This window comes from Babjeviella inositovora (assembly GCF_001661335.1).
Source record: "Babjeviella inositovora NRRL Y-12698 unplaced genomic scaffold BABINscaffold_1, whole genome shotgun sequence".
Taxonomy (NCBI): domain Eukaryota; kingdom Fungi; phylum Ascomycota; class Pichiomycetes; order Serinales; genus Babjeviella; species Babjeviella inositovora.
Genome location: NW_017566838.1, coordinates 59,709 through 61,983, shown reverse-complemented (window position 1 = coordinate 61,983; position 2,275 = coordinate 59,709). Strand labels below are relative to the sequence as shown.

Below are 2,275 nucleotides of genomic sequence, written 5' to 3'. Positions count from 1 at the left end.
GAATCTATCGCGGAGGAGGTTGGTGACCAGGTGATCATGTTCACAACCTACAACGATTTGTGGAAGGACGCTGGCCCTTACGGAGTTGAAAAGTATTGGGGTATTTTCAAATAAATATTTCCATCTACAGTAAATAAATACCCGTTGGATATAGCTTTCTAGCGAAAGAAATAGACTATGGTACTTGAATAATACATGATTACATGGTTTATGGTATATCAACGAGGTATCTGCAGGTGTACTGAGCACTACTTTAAGGTGAGCCTAAAACTACCTTTAATCAACTTCCATTATCACGGCGGTATAGACCACATCTTTGCATACAATTAGATCACAAATAGACTACCTTAAATCTATACACGGCGGGGATACACTCGTGAGCGTTACCGGGTACTATGATCCGCGCAGACCACCGTCTGCTTACGATGTATAGAGATGCGCGCACCTACAGGAGAAAGCAACCACGCTGAGAAGCGCGTTTTTAAATCGTGAAGATACGCGTTTACACGCGTTCCAACGGTTTAATTTACAAATCTTATTTATAATTTTATTTCTATCCACGCTCGTAGCAACGTCGTAGGAAGAGATAAACACGAGGCCAATCCCATTCACTGATGTTAACCAGAAGCACCGTAAAATCCTTTTCTGTGAACAATTCACCCAACGGAAACTACTTGCGGAAATATCACCTCCTGTATCACGGCTTTCAACAAAGAGGATTACTTTCCATTATACGCTTAGCTCGTATAGTTTTTTGATAATTTCCTGATTAGATAAAGTGAGTAATCTTTCAGCCCAGATTATAAATTTGGATGTACGATTTAGCGTATTGAGCGCCCCAAGTTGTGAGGCGCGAAAGCTAAATATGCCTGTAACTTAGCGTGAGGCGATCTACAGCTAAAACGCGCCCGAAACTATACGATTACGCCCAAGTAAGGTCCGATCGTTTCGGCGGTGGGAGGCATATGCACAAGCTTCTCCTTCAAACGAGGCACAGACCCAGGTAACCATAGTGCCCAAGTACTGACGCCATTTGAGGACATTATCCTTTTATTGGCAGCGGTACCCGTATCTAATTTCTCGGATAGACATATAACTTTATCCCAATACACCTGTTTAGTACCACCTTACTGTACATAGCGAACGGTGATACTGGGTATTACGAGTACTTGAGACGCGTCTCGAAGGGGTTGTGAGCCGCGCCAGCCTGCACTCCTTTACCGGATCACCAGGACTGGGACAAGGAATATCAGGCGAGCGTGCATGTGCCTTTGTATAGTGTACCGTAACCCATGGGAGCTTATCCCTTCTCTTCTTGGAGTCAGGCGCCGTCCAGACATTAGTTATTTACTCGAAGTGCTATTTATATCTCAACCTTATTTACGAAACTGCGGTATCCACGTAAAGCTAAAACTCGTGCGACTCCTTGCATGTAAGCGCTTAGATGTCTACGCCTTCTACAGGCTCTTAAGGTAAAGGTATACTTTATTTTGTAGCATCTTATATAAATCTTACTATTCCCATTGTATTTGACATACTATTTTTAATCTTATCAAACACTCACTTTCCTTTAACAGCATACCCATTAAATCCCCTCACTCATTCGGGTTCTTTGACGTACACGTTGTCCAGCTTTACATTAAACCACTGAAAACATATCAGTAACCTCTCGTTCAACTTTTACACAAAGCAATACCTCAACAATGAAGTTATCTGATTTGTATCTTATTTCCTCTTTGGTAGTGGGTTCTCTCGCTTATCCCGTCAGGCATCAGCACAGGCATAAGCGTGAGGCTGACATCGTCACAGAGTTCAATACCCAGATTGTTACTGTTACTACAGCCATTGCCGCAGCTCCCAGTACATCTGTCACCCCTCCTGCTACCACATCCGCAACCACCGCTTCTACTCCACAGTTAGCGTCGAACGGCGCTGGCGAAACCACCTCCTTGAGCACCATCTACACAACTTCTTACATTACTCTTGATGACAGCGAGGTTTCATCCTATCTTGCTCAGCTCGCTCAATCCCAAGCTTCTACTACCAGCATTGCTATCGTCAATAAGGGTGTTCATGTTTCTCACATTACCACATCGTCTGCTCCTGTTGTTACGACTAGCCAAGAAGTTAGCTCCAGCTCTGCGTCCACCTCCTTGACCCAATCTTCATTTGCCGCTGCCGTTTCTACTGAAACTGGTGTTGCCGCTTATGCTGTCAAGGGTAAGGGTATCACGTACTCTCCGTACGCCGATGACGGTTCCTGTAAGTCTGCCAG

At 44.3% G+C, this 2,275-nt stretch overlaps 2 protein-coding genes across 2 annotated transcripts in view; both read left to right on the top strand.

Moving 5' to 3' along the window:
- BABINDRAFT_173123 (uncharacterized protein) overlaps positions 1-188 on the top strand; it is a gene marked incomplete at its 3' end in the record, with an annotated part of 1,242 nt that extends 1,054 nt beyond the window's left edge. The window contains exon 2 of the mRNA XM_019130939.1: positions 163-188. Within this exon, the coding sequence (XP_018987514.1) occupies positions 163-188 (26 nt within the window). The remainder of the gene's footprint in view (positions 1-162) is intronic.
- A 1,515-nt stretch (positions 189-1,703) lies between these two features.
- Positions 1,704-2,256, top strand: BABINDRAFT_5190 (uncharacterized protein; the record flags this gene model as incomplete). The annotated part of the gene is made up of 1 exon (XM_019132171.1): positions 1,704-2,256. A coding segment is annotated over one exon (553 nt), but the record flags the coding sequence as incomplete, so codon positions are not given.
- Between the last annotated feature and the right edge of the window lie 19 nt (positions 2,257-2,275).